The sequence below is a fragment of the Chrysochloris asiatica genome, unplaced genomic scaffold, assembly GCF_000296735.1.
Source record: "Chrysochloris asiatica unplaced genomic scaffold, ChrAsi1.0 scaffold00047, whole genome shotgun sequence".
Classification (NCBI taxonomy): Eukaryota; Metazoa; Chordata; class Mammalia; order Afrosoricida; family Chrysochloridae; genus Chrysochloris; species Chrysochloris asiatica.
This window is the reverse complement of record NW_006408565.1, coordinates 14670026-14686228: the sequence shown is the minus strand read 5'-3', so window position 1 is coordinate 14686228 and position 16203 is coordinate 14670026. Positions and strand designations below refer to the sequence as shown.

General features: G+C 43.9%; 1 protein-coding gene across 1 annotated transcript; it reads left to right on the top strand.

The window, feature by feature from the left end:
- Positions 1 to 2685: 2685 nt before the first annotated feature.
- On the top strand, positions 2686 to 6565 carry RPL11 (ribosomal protein L11). The gene is made up of 6 exons (XM_006862310.1): positions 2686 to 2726; positions 3440 to 3587; positions 4482 to 4588; positions 4944 to 5075; positions 5997 to 6107; positions 6492 to 6565. Exons 1-6 carry the CDS (start codon positions 2721 to 2723, stop codon positions 6519 to 6521), a joined length of 534 nt encoding a protein of 177 aa, XP_006862372.1. The 5' UTR covers positions 2686 to 2720; the 3' UTR covers positions 6522 to 6565.
- Positions 6566 to 16203: the final 9638 nt, after the last annotated feature.

Sequence of the window (16203 nt, the reverse complement as noted above, 5' to 3'; positions counted from 1 at the left end):
GTGACAACAGTAATGAGGTTGGCCCAGGATCAGGTGGTGCTTCACTCTACTGTGCATAACGTCACTATGAATTGGTACCAACTCGATGGCACCTAACAACAACAATGGTTTCCAATGCTAAATCTTTACTGAAACCAACTGCCACATCTTTCTCCCACAAGGTAGTTAGTTGGTGGGTTCAAACCATCAACCTTTTGGTTAGCAGCTGAGTGTTTAAGCACTATGCCACCAGAACTCCTTGAATGTGCGAACCAGGGAGCCCTATTACCTACTGTCTGTGCCCGGAGTCCTGGTCTACCAGAGACCAAGATGTCAACTATCTTTGTGTCTGTAGGATGACCCTTTCTCAATCATGCGCCCTAACATTTTGGGAAGGGGCACGGAGAGAGATTTACTTAGATATAGGTTTTTATTAATAAAATTTAATATCAAGAGTAACTAATTACCATGAGCTTACTGTGTGGTTTATACAATTATCTTATTTAATTATTTTATAAAATTCTGGTGGTACTTCCTAACCCCACACCACCATTGAGTTGTTTCTGACTCAAAGTGATTCTGTATAGGGTTTCCAAGGCTGCAAATCTTTACCAGAGCAGAAAGCCTACCTCACTCAGCTTTCTTCCATGAAGATGATGGTGGGTCTGAACTACCAACCTTGAAAGTAGCAGTCCAGGGCATATCCTATAGCACCATGTTATTGTTGTGACGTGTTGTTGAGTCAGTTCTGACTCATAGTGACCCTGTATAGGATTTCAGAGGAACATCTGGTGGGTTTGAACCACTGACCTTGAGGTTCAAAACGAACCTTTTGATCCAGTGCATTATCTTACAATGCCACACCAGAACTCCACACTATACTATAATCTATAATATGTATAATAGCATCATCTTAAGGCACGCTGGTAGTATAGAGGGTTACACAGTGGGCTGCTAACCTCAAGATCAGCAGTTTGAATCCATCAGCTGCTCCTTGGGAAAAACACAAGGTGTTCTTCTCCCATAAAGATTTACAGTCTCATAAACCTGATACAGGGTCACTATGAGTCGGAACCGACTTGATGACACACAGACGCAGCAGCAGTGTTGTGTGTCTTAGTTATCTAGTGCTGTTCTAACAGAAATGCCATAAGCAGGTGGCCTAGACAGACTCAGATCTGTCTGTCTTCACAGCCACCACTCAGTTCTATTTGTCAAAATTTTAGTTGTTTACATTGTTATAGAACAATTTTTAAAAATTATTCATTTCACCCATTTGACCTAGCTTTGATGGCTTGATGATCAGAACACGACTACAGGAATATAAACAAATTTGATAAAGGAAGCAAGTGTAAACTGTTACAATTTGTTGAACTTGACTTATACTTACAGATTTAGCAGCTCAAAATACTAACCGAGAGGGAAGGTGTCTTCACATCAAGGATCAATCGTATCCCCTCTGTACACAGGGTTGATAGGGACAGGCAACTTAGACATTGGCTACCTAAAATGAGGCGGGGTGGGGGGGAGCTATAAAGGCACAAAGTGGCTGGCTTACATGTTTTCAAAAGGGAGTATAGTTTCAGAGTGTGTGAGGGGTGGGGATGGTAGAATCCCCACTGAATAGTTTTCATCTTGTCTAGATGGGTCTGGTGAAAGGAGATGGGGATAGGACTGTTTTGATTCAATAGTGACTAATTGTTATCATGACTAATTGTGATTGTAACAACTGTAAAAGTAGAAGTTGTGTAACATAAAGGGGAGAGTAGTTAATCTTGCAGTCCAGGAACAGAGGACCCTAGGACTATCAAGGGAGAAAAGCACAAGTGAAATGTGGGACCTTATCCAGAGAAGCAGCTATACCAGAAATTGAGGCAGAGATAAAGACATGGAGAGAGAGAGAGAGCAGCTGAGGACTCTAGATTCATGGAAAGAGAGGAACTGAGAGCTGGCGGCCAGGAGGCTGGCTTGCAGAATGTGCCCTTTGGTTGTTTAAACTATTATATAATCCTGAGTGGTTTTGTGTACATCAAAACAACAATAACAACAAAACAGAGGGAATAGAAGTAAATACTGTTAACTGATGATGCATGGAGGGGATTTTAATCATTGCAATGAAATAAAATACAATAGATTGAGTGCAAAACTGATGTTATCCCATGTAAACTATCATTCAGTTCACAATAAAAGCTTTTTTGTTTTTTAAAGATTCATTTTATCATTTGAAGAATTGATTTCATTTACTTTTGGTAGTTGCATCATGCAAGAACCAGATCCTGAGACAGTATGAGAAGAAAGGAGTCAAGAAAATTGCCAGTTTTAAAACCCAAGCCCACTGCCACTGACTAACCAAGTCGATTCTGACTCTTTCGGACATAGGAGACAGAATAGAAAGCTTCTTAAAGTTCACAAGACTATAAATCCTTACAGGAGCTGACATTTTCATCTTTTGCCCCCACAGAATGACTAGTGGGCTTGAACCTCCCATTTTGCGGCCAGCCGTCCAATGTTTATTAATCCACAATGTCCATTCAATGAACTTTAAAAACTATTAGTGAAAAACGTCAACCAGCGTTGCCTGCAGTTGCCAGCAGTGGCCACGAGGGAGAAGCCGACTCTACACTGCAGTAGGCGTGCCTCTCTGCCTCTCTCATCTCTCTGGTTTGCTTGGGGAAAGAGCCCGCCTTCTGGCCCATAAGACCTCGGACCGGAAACCTCATGTTCTCTTCCTGTTCTCCGTCATGGCGGTGAGTACCTGTAGCTTGGGTTTGCTTTCCTTCATCCATCTCCATCCGCGGCTGGCCGAGCTTTCATGGCCCTGTCAATGGCCCGAGGAGAAGGGAGCCTTCAATACCTATCGAGCTGAAACTTGCAGAGCGGCGCGAGAGGAAGATGCAAGTCTGGAACCTGTCACCTCAGCTTCCACTCTCCTAGGAGCGGGCTCCGGGCAGGATCTTGGAGTGCTTAGAGGCACGGCCTGCCGAGTGGAGCGAACGGAGGAGCCAGGACTCAAGTTCTGGGCCCGTTCCCGGTCTCGGGGTCTTGAGGCTGTTGCGGGTGATAAGGAAACGTCAGCTGTTCCTCTGTTTAGGGCTCCAGTCTTTGACAGCAACTAGCAAACAGCTTCGGAACTGGGTGGTAGAAGTCGCATAACCACGTGTTTCCTGTTTTCTCTTAATCGACTCTGTAATGGGGCGGACTTGTACATCGTGCCTTTTGGGGTCCATTTTCCACTTTACCTCTCGTACCTCGGTCTCTGATCACCCGTTACGTGTGCGGAGGAAGAGACGAGGTCCGGTGCTATCTTCCTTAATGCCTCCTTTTCAAACACAGTAATACACTTGGGGTGTTCGTTACGATTTGAGAATAGAAATACACATGCTATGGAAAGTAATGGAGGCTCTAGGCCTGCAACTGTGCCGAGTTGTGTGTTGACTGCCGCGCTTCCGTGTTGCATTAGGATCAAGGTGAAAAAGAGAATCCCATGCGGGAACTTCGCATCCGCAAGCTCTGCCTCAATATCTGCGTTGGGGAGAGTGGAGACAGACTGACTCGGGCAGCCAAGGTGCTGGAGCAGCTGACCGGCCAGACCCCTGTATTCTCCAAAGGTGAGTAGTGACAGGCACGGCCAGAGGTACTGCTCTGCCAGGGTGGTCAGGTTGTGGTTCGGTGGAAGAAAGACGTGGCTATCGATGGGCTGAAACATTACAGCCATTGAAAAATACCCATTGAGTGCTGTCTAATACAGGAGGTGACTGTGAATCAGAACTGACTCCGTGGTAACTGGGAGGGTGGGAATGTCTCTAGTTTAGGAAAGGGTGCCTGGGTTGTGTGGGCTACTTTAGGTACCCTGACTGCCTGGATTCGATTCCTGGTCCACCACCTTGCTCTTTGGAGCTCAACTTCCTGCTTTGCAAGTTACTGCTGGTTTTTGTTAAGTGCTGTCGAGTTGGTTCAGACCTATAGCGACCCTGTATAGGGTTTCCACGGAGTGCCTGGTGAGCTTGAACTGCAGACTTTGCAGTTCAAACTGACTGAGATGTAGGTGTAAAACTGTTACTTTTTTGGTTTTAAAGTTTCATTACTCTAGAATAGTGGAATGTAGCAAAGATTGGTTAAGGAGTTTGCTGTCCATTTGATTTTAAGCAAGTATGTTAACCTCGAAGTGTACAGTAAGTTTGTAACCTTTATGAAATGTTATTCATGTTTTATTTTCTTTAGAACACAAGAACTGTCTTCCATTTCCAAGTGGCCTATTTCAAGTTATTAATTGTTGGATTAAGTGGCTGGGTGACTTGGGTGTTTTCTGTGTTATAGGTAAAATCAATGGACAGATGTAGGCGACCCCGGTAACACTATCACCACTTAGAGTGGTTTTTGTTGTTGTAAGTGCTGTAGAGTCCGTTTCCGCTCCAAGCGGCCCTGTACAGGATTGGATTCTTGGTGTCTGCTCCAGGAAAGAGCAAGTCTGTGATTGTTCACCTGTTACCTTCTGTCTGCAGCTAGATACACCGTCAGGTCCTTTGGCATTAGGAGAAATGAAAAGATTGCAGTCCACTGCACAGTTCGTGGAGCCAAGGCAGAGGAGATCCTGGAGAGAGGTCTGAAGGTGAGCTAGAGCCTCATGCTTGCCAGATGTACTTAATTTGGTAGTAGTTACTATTAATGTACTGTTTGGGGGGCCCTGTTTCTGCCTCTCCCCCCACCCCCCCAAAAAAAACAAACCTGCTATAAGACTTTTTCTTTCACCCAGCAGGGTTAAAATATCATTCTGTTCTTTGATGGTTTAAAAAGTGTTGGGCATTGTGTTGCTGCTTCTGCTTTCTCTGTACTTTTGAAGTTAGTTGGGAGGGAGTTATACCCAGAGAAGTTTTACCACATTTTGCTCTGAATGCTGCAGGTTGAGCCAGTCTTGTGAGGAGTTGATATTAACAAGGAATGTTATTGCTGTGTTTTCTCCTCAGGTGCGGGAGTACGAGTTACGAAAGAATAACTTTTCAGATACCGGAAACTTTGGTTTTGGGATCCAGGAACACATCGATCTGGGAATCAAATATGACCCTAGCATTGGGATCTACGGCCTGGACTTCTATGTGGTATGAATGTTTAATCTTCTCAGCTCTTGGTCTGTGTGGAGAGTGAAAGGTACTGTATGTGCTGTCTTACATTCATGTGTGGGATTGAAGCTTCCTGTGTAGTCTGCTCGTCTGTTCTCCCCTTTGAGAAGATATCTTGTTCCTTCTTTGTGGTGGCGTGGGGACAGAGCAGTGAACAGGACCAACAGGATGCCTGCTGTCAGGAAGCTTACAGTCTAGGATCTAGCAAGCACCAACATGGTCTAAAGGGAAGTAATTCAGCCACTGAATTGGCACGTGTTAGGTAGTATTGGTGCTACCTTTGAGGGGTGGGTTTTCTGTTCTTTCCCAGTCCTCCTTGTAGACTTGGAGATGGGGGTGACTTTCACCCAGAGGACGCAGACAGGGTTGGTTAGGTGATATGGCTATTTGTCCAGGATGGGGGTTATAAGTGTGAAAATGGCCATTTGTGTTATGTTTTGGTCCAACCATAAAACTAAACAGTAATGAGAATTGGGTGATGATAGGGAATTTGGAAGTCAAGAACCTTTGGAACACATTTTTTGAGCTGAACCAAAGGAGAAAAAGTTTAACTTGGTTTATTTCTTTGTGCTACTCAGATTTTTTTTTTTTTTCCTCAGTGTATGAGGGCTTCAAAAAGTTAGTGAAAAAATGAATTAAAAGATAATACAACTTTTCCATGAACTTTTTGAAGCCCCCTTATAGCTGTTGTAATAAGGTTGTTTAAAAAAGATCATTGCCATTGGAAGTTAGGTAGGAAATGGGAGGGTGCTGAAAGTTCCAGCCTCCAGAACAAACTTGCAGTGTGGTGATGTGTGGTCTGGAGTCTTGATCTAGCAGTCAAGGGGCTGCCAGGAGACTCGAAGATGATCTCTTCACTGTGGGAGTCTTGTGTGTCGACTGTCGGTTATTCCTGGGCAGGTGCTGGGTAGACCAGGTTTCAGCATCGCAGACAAGAAGCGCAGGACAGGCTGCATTGGGGCCAAACACAGAATCAGCAAAGAGGAGGCCATGCGCTGGTTCCAGCAGAAGGTAAAACGGATTTATCTCAAGGAGTTGGGATTTGGGGCTAGATTATTTAAAAAAAAAAAAAAAAAAAGATGGACCATTTGGGCAACTTGACAAATGGGGCCTTCTAGGGTTGGTGGCTTGAAAAAATGCCCAGAACAAAGACTTCCCTCAACACAGTGAATATGGGTAGCTGGAAGTCGGGGGAATGTGACCTTAAAAGGTATCCCCATTTTTTAGGATATAGTGTCAGGCCCAGTATTGGAATTTTTAACTTGGTCAGCTTCCTGTTTGGTCCCAAAGGGGCTGTGGGATTCAGAGCCAGAGCACGGTCAGGTTTTGATTTAATGTTAGCCTTTGCTCTTTCTTGCCTCCTGTTCTGAAAAAATAAAATCTCTTCTCTTGCAGTATGATGGGATCATCCTTCCTGGCAAATAAATTCCTGTTTCTATCCAAAAGACCAATAAAAAGTTTTCAGTGAAGTATACTTTACTGTTGTGTGTACTGTGAAAGGAGCCTGGCCATATTCAAGTCCTTGGACATCAAGCCACTAAAAGCTTCATTGGGAATAATAGCTGGTAACCAAACTCTGCCATCCTCTGATTGGATGCCACTGTTAAACTGCAGATCCACCGTGGTTGATTTGCTGGTACCTTGCAGTAGCATGCTGTTCATGTAAACTGATTGAGGGGAGGTTATGGGAGGGCAGGGGGGCTGTGGTTTGAAGTTAACTAGGATGCAGGGCCGTGTTCTGGGAGCCATCCCTCTGGTGATCCTGTTCTTCACTAGATATTTTATCAGCATTCTTATGTACTATAGTGGAAGTGCCCTGGTGATGCAGTTAAACATTGGGCTGCTTAACTGCATTAAGTTAGAACCCTGCTCCATATGGTAAGGATGGGGCAATCTGCTCCCATAAAGATTTATAGCCTTGGAAACCCCCTGTGGAGTCCTACTCTGCCCTATTGGGTCATGATGAGTTGGAGCCCACTCATTTGACTGTGGGTTGGTTTTTTGTTTTTTCGGTCATTTGTCATGGGCAGTTACAGACTTTGTTATGTTTGGAATTAAATTTTGGCTTAACTAGGTTTAGTTTTACTTTAAAACAAGTATCAGGAGTTGTTGAGAACAGTATGACAGGGCAGTCTTTGAGATAAGTTGCCTGGATTTCATTTTCGGCCCTCCTTGAGTCCTGGTGAGGTGCTGTGGGTTAATGCGCTGGACTGCAAGGTCAATTTGAACTGCAAAGTCAGTGGTTCAAGTTCATCAGCCGCTCCTCAGAAACCTTATACAGGATTGCTATGAGTCAGAACCAACAACAATGTGTTCCCTTGAGTAGAGTTGATGCACCTCGCTTTCCTCATGGGGCAACAGTAATTAACCACATACTGGTGGGCTGCTTAAACTAGCAACAAGTCACAAAATGGTCAGAGGGTTTGTATCCTTTTGTGGAAAATGTATTACTAGCTTGCTTCCCCTTTTGGTGTGGAAATTGGACTTTTTCTTGCCTCTACTTTTCCAGGTCATTGTAACAATGACCTGCAAAAGCCACCATTTTTCTGACCATGAACAATGCCTGGCCAGTGGTTGTGGTTCATAGTTGTCAGCTTTGGGGTTAAATTTGGAGCACATGTTAGTTCAGTTCACTAACGTACTCATGTGGCTTGGCAATTGCTGCTTCTCCTGCCACCTTTCAGTTCTGTTAAATGGCTCTCTGCTGTTGTGGTACCTGCTTTCACAAATATTTTTTTAATGGTAACATTTTTGGTTAAAGGGGAGAATCATGAAGTGTCTTTCCATGTACTGTTTACTTCACTTAAAATATAAGTGTGCATTCACATATTCTTCCATAAGACCGGGCCACCACATGAATGGAAACTTGTGAAGGAGTCTGATTCTCGGAATCCTATTTTATTTATATAGAGGGAAGGAAAGTACACTCCTTTTTATAACTTGGTGAAATTACAGTAACTGCTACAGCAGGAATAAACAAACTCCTGATGACTGTATAGCTGCTCAGTAGGCTTGGGTGCTCGCTGCAGTGGGAAGTCTATGTTTTTCAGAGGAGCAGGTATCTTCTGTTAACCTAATGAAGCATTTCAGAAAATTACTATTTAACTATTAAACATTGACTGTGTGTCTAAGAAACCAGTGCAAAGCTGGTTTCTGTGAGGTAGGGGATAAAGATGTCCCAGATGTCCAACTTTCCAAACTGCTGTACCACTCCATTCTCTCATTCCCCCTCCCTTCGGTACGCTCACCTGGACTTTGGGATCCCTGATTCTTTGCTGCAGTATCTCAGAATCATATTTACAGGATCAGAATGGGTCAGAAGTCACAGGAAAAACTCGGGATGTATTTCACTTTAGAACAGCTTCTTACCCTCTGCCTACTGCCTAACAAGTGTTACAACTTAGCTCCTTGAGTTGGCAAGGCCTCCCCAATCTCTTGCAGCTGTCTTAGTTTGCTAGTTATGTGATAACAATTACAAGTGATGGCTCTAACAAATGAATTTATTCACTCACAGTGTTGGAGGCTAGAAGGCTGAAGCCAGTGCACCAGCTCTGGAAAAGCGCCCTTGTTTCCTTTCAGCATCCTTCTGTAGGCCCAACCTACCTTGGAGATCTCATCTTGGTGTGTCAGCTGCACAAGCACTGGAGAAAGGAGAGACCATGTAGCTAGTGAGCAAGACAGATGAAAGGCCAAAGAGGCTCTGGATCCAGGAGTGGGGGACCCTACTACTGGGGCTTTTGGCTCCTGCAGCAAAGCACTAGAAAAGGGACTTAAGAAGGCAAAATTGGGAAACCAATTAGGTTATGGTTTATTATACCTGTGTGCTGGCATTTTCATCCACATCAGATGGCAAAGATTCTAAAGGATAGCAGTAAAAAATTTAGTTTATCGTCTTGGCATCTATCTTTCCCTGAGTCTAGGAGCTCCAGAGTACAGGGACCCTGGGTCCCAAGGACACATTCCACTCCTGGCTCTTCTTTCTTGGTAATAGTAGATCCCCCATCTCTGCTCACGTCTCCCCTGTCATGTCTTGTAAGATAAAAGGTGTTACATGCCAGACTCTGGAATCTCCCTTACATTGGCTCAGTCATGATGGGATTAAGGATGGTATATACCCTATACACAGGGTAGTTATGAGTTGATACCAACTCAACAGTACTTAATCATTTCACCCTTGGAGCAGCTGGTGGGCTTGTACCACAAACCTTGTGGTTCACAGTCAAGTGCATCAGTCTTCCTGAATCTAAGAGTTTGAAAGTGCAAAGACTCCCAGGTCCAAAGGACACCACTCCCAGTTCTTTCTTGGTGATAGTAGGTCCCCCTTTGCTCTTAGTCTTGTAAATGTTGCATGCCATACTCGAGACTCCTCCCCTATAAAGGATAGATATGATGGGATTAAGGGTGGTGTGCACATTAGGTAAACAAGGTCATTTTGGACTTCAAGGTTGGGTCAGATTTACCAGCTGCTGCCCAGAAACTAGAGGGTCACTGTGTTGGAACTGGCTCTTAACTACACTTGAATCCACCCTTGGAGTCCTGGTTTGGACTGTAGGATAAGCACTGTACTGCTAACTGCTCCAAACACTTCATCCTCTCCTTGGAAACTACAGGTTGCTATGAATTGGAACCAATTTAAGCACTTAGTGATAACATCCCACTCTTAATCCTTTTGGTGGTTTATTACATCACAGGGAATTATCACAACTATCAAAACCCCCGGAGAATCATGGCCCAGCCAAGCTGACACTACTTTGGGGAGATAATTTAATCCATGATCCTGTCTTTAGCGTTACAGCCCCTTTTTGTGTCTCCTTTTAAGCTTAGCAGGATGTTAATAATTCCAGACACCATAAGGCTCCAAACCACTCATTTGTGCTACTAGCAAGCCGCCCGTTACCCTTGGTAGGTCAAGCCTATTTTGGTTGAGCAGAAAAAAGCACTGTGTTAGCTGTTCAGAGATCTAATGATTTAGTTGTTGCACCTCAACGTAAAGAAAAATCTTAGCTGTACCAATAAATAACAAATGGAGAAAAGATTGAAGTTATCAAAGACTTCATTTTGCTTGGATAAACTGTCAACACTCATGAAAACAGCAGTCAGGAAATAAATAGTGATACTACATTGGGCAAATCTGCACAAGCCCTCTTTAAAAGTGTTCAATTGCAAGATAACAGTTTGAGGACTAAGGTGTGTGTAACCAATCTGGATTGGAAGAAATGCAGTCAGAATGCTCACTGGAAGCCAGGATGGCCAGATTTTGTCTCATACTTTAGTCATACTGTCAGGAGAGACCAGTCACTGGAGAAGGATATTGTGTTTGGTAAAATGGAGGGTCAGAGAAAAAGAGGAAGACCCCCCAACAAGATGGATTGGCACAGTGACATCAGCAATGGGCTCAAATGTAGCAATGATTGTGAGGTTGTTCAGGACTGGGCAGTGTTTCATTCTGTTGTGCATAGGGTCATGGTGAGTCAGTACCAACTCATGGCACCTAACAACAGCTAAGTAGCCGTGAGGTTTGGGGTGAATCAGTATCTGGACTGGAACTGTTCCCTAACCAGTTTAGAGCAGCTTGTGCCAGGAAGGCATGCCCCCTCACACCCTCACCCTCCACATTATCCTGGTTACAAGTTTGACTTCAATGCAAACATCCCACTGGGGTCTAAAGCACTGAAGTTTTAGCTTGGACTTGGAGCTAGTAGGTAAATAAGATCATCAGGGAGTTGGTTAAAACTCTGGGGCCCCACCTCAAACCTGAATTAGAAGTTATCTGCCTTTAACAAGATCCACAGATGATTTGTATGCACATCCCAATACCCAAAACAAAGGATGGAGCACAAGACATACCCAAGGAGTTTTCTTTAATAATTTTAGTTTTAATGGAATTCTTGCCATGTGGTTATTTTTCTCATTTTCTCAACTACCCATGAAAACTTGACAGTGGGTCAGTTAGGTGAGCCTGTGCCTAGGTCACGTATGATGGTCTTTAAGAGTGAGGTAGTGTCCCTAGTAGACATCTTTTCTCGCAATACCTGGCCCAGAGACACTGGATGCTATTGTTTAAGCCAATGTTGTAGTCCTGTAGCTATCCTCTTGGGCATAGTTCTCAAGCTGAGGCAGGCAGTGTTGCCCACCCCCGACCTGGGGTGTTTGAGCATTTGTGGGAGTGGAGTCTTTATTGTCACAATAGCAAGCAGCTATGGATTTAGGGCTTGTATGTTGTTCTGTCATCCAGGATAATCCTATACAAACCAGTAAATTCGGAAAGTGCTCCGGGTATACAGAATGTCACTGATAGAATGAGGGCATCAGTCGGCTGTGTGTGCAGTAGAGGGAGAGCAGGTAGCTAGTGTGAGCAGGGTGAGACCGAGGCTGGTGAGGCTCGAGATCCGAGGGTGGGAGCCTGCCACTGGACGTTTTGGCTCCAGAAGCAAAACACTAAAAAAGGGACTTTGGGCAAAAATGGGGAAACCAATTAGGTTATGGTAGGTGGGTGGTTCAAACTCACCAGCTGCTCCTTGGAAACCCTGTACTGGGTCACTATGGGTCGGAATTGACTCGATGGCATTTAACAATAACAAAAATATATTGTACCTGGAGTCCTGGTGTGGTGGTATGGGTTAATGTACTATGGGTACATTATGGGTGGTATGGGTTAATGGGTAAATGCAAGGTCGGTGGTTCAAGCTTACCAGCCACTCCTCATAAACCCTATACAGGGTTGCTATGAGTTGAAACCAACTTGATGGCACTTAACAACAACATATTGTACTTGGGTGCTGGCATTTTCATTCACATAGGAGTCCTGGTATAGTGCTGTGGGTTAATGTGCCAGGCTGCAAAGCTGTTTGAACTGCAAGGTCGGCGGTTCAAGCTCACCAGCTGCTCCTTGGAAACCCTATACAGGGTCGTTATGGGTTGGAACTGACTTGATGGCACTTCACAACAACAAGGATGGCAAAAAGGCTGGAAAGGACAGAAGTAAAACTCTGGGTAATGATCTAAGCATCCTTTTAAGCTGTGATAAAAACTAAAAAGTATATATATATATATTTATATATACACACATTTACTGTGTGTTTTGATATCTTAGGTAGAAAATAACTGTCCACAGTGGTTTAATTTAGCATTTAGGCTAAATACTCAAAATGGCACATGACAAGCAGCCAACTGCACAGGAGAGTGCACAGGGTTAGGGACAGTGTTCTTTTCCACTTCGAAAATGTTTGAAAACTGCTGTAATTTTAATCTGTATTTTTCCCTTAACAGAAATATTCTCTTGTCATTGTTGTTAAGTGCTGTCGAGTTTATTCTAACCCATCGTGACCCTGCATAGGGTTTCCAGGGAGCAGCTGGTGAGCTTGAACCGCTTACCTTGCAGTTCAAATGGCTTTGCAGTCTGGCACATTAACCACATCTGTGCCTCAGCAGGGCTCCTGTTGTCTTGTCATTACAATGGCATTATAATAGTCCATGTAATGGATGAATAGGAGAAACTTGGAAGAAGTATAACTAGGAATCATCTTACAAGCCAGGATGGCAAGACTTTGTCTCATGTACTTTGGACATGTTATCAACAGGGACCAGTCCCAGAAGAACATCATATGTGGTAGATTGTCAATAAAGAAGAAGACCGTTGTGAGGATGGTGCAGGTTCGGGCACTGTTTTCAGTCATTGGGTTGCTGTGAGTTAGAACTGACTTGACAGCACTTAACAACAACAGGACACGTCATTCTGCCTGTCTACCCAGCTGACACTGGATGTCAGGAATGTCAGTTTCATCCACCTGTTCCAGTAGAGGTTCTGTTTTGTCCAGTGAATACAGGCATACCTGGGAGATAGTTCAAGTTCGGTTCCAACCACTACGTAAAGGGAACATCACATTGAAGTGAGTCATGAAGTTTTTGGTTTCCCAGTGCCTATAAATGTTAGGTTTACAGTACATTAAGTATAAAATAGCATTATCAACAAGTTTGAAATACTGTGAGCGAAATCTGTACATGCTTTTTTTTTTTTTGAGGTTTTTATTGTACATTGAGTGAAAGTTTACAGGACAGATCATCAGTTTTACATTCAACAAATCACACACCTTGTTTCATTACAATGATTATAATCCCCTCCATGTACCATCAATTAATAGTATTTCTCTCTACCCACTTTAGCTTTAAAAAAAAGAAAGAAAGAAAACACTCAGGCATATATAATAATTTACATCTCCAAAGGGCACATTCTGCAAGTCTGCGTCTTGGCCACCAGCTCTTCCCATGAATCTGGAGTCCTCAGCTGCTCCTCCTCTCTGTGACTCCATCTCCGGCATCTCTGCTTCTCTGGATAAGGTCCTGCATTCTGCTTGTGTCTTTTGTTTTTGGATTGTAAGATTAACCACTCCCCTGTTTTTGTTACAAAACTTCTACCTTTATAATTGTAACAGTCCCAATTAGACATGATAACAATTATTCACTCTTGAATCATATGAATCTTATCCCCATCTCTTTTTACCAGACCTATCTAGACAACATGAAATCTATTCAGTGGGGACTCTTTCTTTCCCCCCTCCAAACTCTTAAACTAAACTCCCTCTTGAAGCCTTGTAAGCCAGTCACTTCGTGCCTTTATCGCCCCCTCATTTTAGGTAACCAATGTGTAAGTTGCTCGTCCCTATCTACCTTGTGTACAGAGGGGATAGCATTGGTACTTGATGTGAAGACTCTTTCCCTCTCTGTTGTATTTAGAGCAACTGCCTCTCTGAGCATAGGTCAGGTTCATCAAATGAGTACATGCTTCTTGTAAGATGCATAATATTTGTGAAATGGAACAAAAATGAAACTATACAACAAGGTGTGCTTGTACCTGTAAGGCCTTTGCAATGGATCGCTTAGAGCTTTTAGTTTGTGTCTGATGGTGGGCAGAGCACTAGGCTGCGAAGGGGTTATCCACATTGTACTTCTGCTCCCTGCTGACCCTGACCAAGGGCAGCTACAGCCTCTGGCTGTCTAAAGCAGAATCTATTAGATTAGGTATGGTCAGATGCTGTGGATGCAGCCACTGGATCAGTCCCTCTTGTTGAAGGTCTTCCCCTTTTTTGCTGACCCTCTCCTCTGCCAATCATCATGACCTCCAGGGTCTGGTCCCTCTTGATGACATGTCCAAAGGATGTGAGATGAAGTCTTGCCTTCCTTGTTTCTAAGGAGCGTTCTTGTTAAGAGCCATTGAGTCGCTTCTGACTCATCTAGTGACCCTGTATAGGGTTTCCAGGTGGAGGGTTGGAACAACTGACCTTGTGGTTAGCAGTTCAGTGCTTATTCCACCTACAGCACCAGAAGTCCAAGGAGCATTCTGACTACTTCTTCCAAGACAGATTTATTCATTCTTCTGCAGTCCATGGTATAGTCAATATTCTTTGCCAACACCATAATTCAAATTCATCAGTTCTTCCCTGATCTAACCCTTTATTTCCTGAATCCTGTCTGTGCTTTTGCCTTCCCTGCAGGTTTACCTCCTGCTAGCTCTAACTTACTAGTCGTACCCATGCTGAGGACCTCCAGCTATCTGATGGTTGAAGACCACAATGAGCAGTCTGCCATCAGGGTCCGAATCTTAAAGTGTTAAGGCCCAGGTGAGTGATAAGGTGAGAGCCCAGAAACTATACCACAAATAGTTTAAGCTGCTAGCCTCTGGGGACAAAACCAGTGCCTGGGGGTTCAGAGCCACTTGTTATGGAAACCACAGTTGTGGTTGTCAGAGGGGACTGCAGCCTAAGGCACCTGGGGGCACCAGGGGGACTGAAATTAACAAAGCTTCTAGGTGCCTGAAAGTTTAGGAAACAGACTCACAGTGTAGATCTTTGAGCAGCAATTGATGCCTTGTGAAACTTGGTTTTAGGATGTTATGCAACTATATTTATCACTATTGATACAATTAGATTATGTGGTAAGTATGTCAGCAGTTCCTTGGAGCCTGAAAGTAGCCTGAAAGCAGGGCTTTGAATGGGTTCAATCATGACCATGAAGTAAAAACCATTTGTACCAGAACAATACCTGGAACACGAAAAATTATAGTTTGATGCCATGCTAGTAGTTTAGTGTCCCTCTAGATAGCAGGGGCAGTGTGTGCATTGCATTGACCTGCAGAGGCCGAGTGTTGTCCAACCCTAAGATGTGGCCACTGCACCCCTTTGAATGTGTGTTGCTCTTCAGAGTTCGGGCAGTAATTCAATCTCCTGTGTCAGGCTCTTGAAAGGGCCATTACAACTCTTCTCAGTCTCCCATCCCAGGGCTTCAACTGTACGTTTTCTCCATCTGATTATTTCCATACACCCCATTTTACAAATTCAGATCTGTTCAGATTTTGCTGCATTGATCATGACCAACCCCATTCAAAGTGGTTTATAGCCCTGTTTGAAAGGCATTCATTCAGCCATTTAAGCAGAGAGGAAGTTCTTGCCCCACTCAGTTACCTTGCTGGTACTGAAAGTTGGGGGGTAAATGTATTGCTTTGACAACAGATGAGCAAGATGATCATTAAACCTTTGAATTCCTGTGGTGATTGTCTCTGGGAATGCTTTTCTTTTTGTAACATCTTATTGTGAATTGTGTAAAGGTTGAAAGCAGATCATCAGTTTTACATTCAACAAATCACAGACAATGTTGCAATCCCCTCCAAGTACCATCTGTTGACAGTATTTACCTGTATTCACTTTAGCGTTTGCTTTCATTTCTGTGTCTTCCACTACCTCCATCTTTCCTCTGCCAATCTCACTCTTGTTATATATTGCCTGCCCCGTTACCTGTGTTTGTTGTTAGGTGCTTACCCATAGCGAACTTAGGCACAGCAGAATGAAACACTGCCTGATTCTGGGCCAAACTCACTTTTGTTGCCATGCTTGAGCCCATTGATGCTGCCATTTGGCCAATCCATCTCGCTGGGGGTCTTCCTCTTTTTCTCTGACTCTCCACCTTACCAAACATGATATCCTTCTCCACGGACTGGTCCCTCTTGACAATACATCCAAAGTATAAGAGACAAAGTTTGGCCATCCTGGCCTCCAAGGAGCACTCTGGCTGCACTTCTTCCAACACAGATCTGTTGGTTCTATGGGCAGCCTAT

What these genes read in the sequence shown, in the direction of transcription:
- RPL11 (XM_006862310.1), top strand. An exon ending in GACCCCTGTATTCTCCAAAG is followed by an intron (nt 3,588 to 4,481) that starts GTGAGTAGTGAC and finishes TTCTGTCTGCAG; the next exon opens with CTAGATACACCGTCAGGTCC. An exon ending in TCCTGGAGAGAGGTCTGAAG is followed by an intron (nt 4,589 to 4,943) that starts GTGAGCTAGAGC and finishes TTTTCTCCTCAG; the next exon opens with GTGCGGGAGTACGAGTTACG.